At 40.8% G+C, this 2,605-nt stretch overlaps 1 protein-coding gene across 4 annotated transcripts in view; it reads left to right on the plus strand.

The window, feature by feature from the left end:
- The first annotated feature begins 246 nt into the window (after positions 1-246).
- Positions 247-2,605, plus strand: part of LOC106876558 (uncharacterized) — a 265,778-nt gene continuing 263,419 nt past the window's right edge. For all 4 annotated transcript variants that reach the window (XM_089347610.1, XM_089347611.1, XM_014925155.3 and 1 more), the window contains exon 1: positions 247-1,019. In XM_089347610.1, the coding sequence (XP_089203736.1) occupies positions 857-1,019 (163 nt within the window). In that variant the 5' untranslated portion in view covers positions 247-856. The remainder of the gene's footprint in view (positions 1,020-2,605) is intronic.

The following is a 2,605-nucleotide window of genomic DNA, read 5'->3' on the forward strand; positions in this document are numbered from 1 at the left end:
CTAAACATTTTTATATCGACATACATAAACACATACATACATACATACATACATATAAAACTCATCTATCACTCAATACAGATTTTACTCTCACTTTCTCAAACCTTCACACCCACAAATTCTCCCTCTCTTTATTTTTTTACATATTCCTCCCCTTTCCATCCTCCTCTTCCTCCTGTATTTCTCGCAATCCCTCCTGTCCCCCCCCCCACTCACACTTTGTCTTACGCTCTCACTACTGTCTTCAGTTAACTTTATTCTGCTGTAAGCATCACTCGTTCCTTTCTCACCACATTGATGGAGGATGTGAGGGCGACTCACCTGCATTGGAAGATCTCGCAAGACAGAGCAATTTGCAGAGCAAACAGGAAGTGCAGCTGTTTACAGAGGCAAGTGGAGGACGAAGAAGAAGAAAGAGATAAAGAAGAAGCTACACCAGCAGCAGACTGTCCGTCCTCTCAGCTTTTAGGACACTTCATATTTCAGAGTCGCATCCCACAACAGATGACAACAACAATAACAAGAATAGCCTCCGCAACAACATAAACAGCTGCAATCATAAAACCAAGTAAAAGTAACGTTGACGACGACGACGATAACAACAACAACAACCGTTTCTGTATTAGCCAAATAATAATACTAATAAACTCTGAGAACCTTTCTTCCACTCACACAAACCAATAAAAGAGATATCTATTTACACAAAGATCTTAAGCTGGCGCAACTACAATTCGAACCTAGTTCTGCATTCTAAACAAATAGTCAAATAACCGAACGGAACAGAACAACATCAACACTTGATAACCAAAGCCACCCCTCAAAAGGTGCAATAGTGTGCAATATCACGGCAAGCATCATGCATTTGGGGTGCACTAGCGGAGTTTGGTGTAGGTACCCGTTGGTGGTCAGCCGTAACCAGCGTGGATGTAAGATGCTGCTGTTCAGCTTCTGGTTCGGCCTTACAGTTCTCCAGTCAATGGACACGGCACATGGTTACTACACGCTGCCGTTGGATACGGGTGAGTGCGCTCTTTTGACCACCCCTTTCATGTGTGTATTTGGAGTATGTATGGTTTAGAGTTGTCTAATTAAATATCTGTTTTGTAGCGAACAACTCCCGGCAGGTCGATCGGGCCTCGGTTTCGAAGCGCGTTCGAAGTCAATTCATGGTACCTAATACAGCTGATGTCTCTGGGAAAGGCACGACCAAAACACACACGCACACGCACACACACACACACACACACACACACACACACACACACACACACACAGATACACTACGCGCGCTCGCACGTACACACGCGCGCGAGCACACTTTTCTATCACTCCCTGAGAACAGGATTTGTTAGTGAATTTGAAAAGCCGGAATCTCTACTGTTTACAATAGTTGTTGGTCACCGAAGATGAAGAAGATGATGATGATGATGATGTCATTTTTTTTATTATCAATGTTATAAACAGTTTTATGACAAGGGAGACGGTGAAATAGTGAGGCGTGACTGCTATGACTGTATTTAGTGTAATACAGTATATGGTGTTGTGTACAGTAGTGTGGTGAGGTATAGTGTTATGTATAGCATATACAGTTGCATGGTGAGATGTTATGTAGCGTGAGTAGTGATGTTTAATGTGGTAATAAATGTTGTGTTGTGTAATGAAACGATAGAGAAACAAAACGTAGTGCAGAAGTGTAGTAGAGAAATGAGGCACGATAGTGTTGTAGTATAGTCATAGTGTTTAGGGGATTCACAATGATTTCATGCTTCAAGCAGACATTCAAAGCCGCAATTCACTGATGCATTTTCTATACTTATGGTTTGGTATGTTCCTTTACTGGGAGTTCTCCCATCTGGTTGTTTGTGGCGGTAAAAACATTTACATGCCGCAGTTGTTGTTATTGTTGACGAAGATGTTGTTACTACTGTTATTAGATGTTTTTTATCGACGTTATGTTGTGATATTGTTAGCTTTTACCTCGTGGAGTAATATATCTACACCGCAACCAAAATCACTACAGGATTGCCACATGTGTTGTTGCATGTAACAGATGGACAGATGTCTGACATATGTTATCTTCGTGTGGCGACGGTCAAACAGCTTGATAACAAATACGTGATCTATACAGCTGTCTGTCTTTCTATCAGTATGTCTGTCAGCTTGCTTATCCGTCCGTTTACTTATCTTTCAGTCTATCGTTAAGTTTAATATTTTTTACAACATACACACGCGTGTGCACGTATCGGTGACGGTGTGTGTCTTTCTCCCCCACTCTCTCTGTGTCTAATTATCTATCTATCTAAAATGGCCAGGTAAATACTAAGATAAGAGATAATTGGATATATACATACGTTGCGCACATACGTACATACATACATACATACATACATACATACATACATACATACATACATACATAGACACGCGCACGCACACAGACACATAAACATGTTTATGTATGTATAAAATGACCCCCTATCTCTCCAAATGCAGACAGTAAAACAAATTGCTGCTTGTAAAGTCTGAGTCAAAGTTAGAAATATACACACACACATTTGACAGCTGCGATTTGATTTCAAGCAATGGCATTGCTTAATTGTTCTCT

Source organism: Octopus bimaculoides, chromosome 2 (genome assembly GCF_046866305.1).
Source record: "Octopus bimaculoides isolate indiv1 chromosome 2, ASM4686630v1, whole genome shotgun sequence".
Lineage (NCBI taxonomy): Eukaryota > Metazoa > Mollusca > Cephalopoda > Octopoda > Octopodidae > Octopus > Octopus bimaculoides.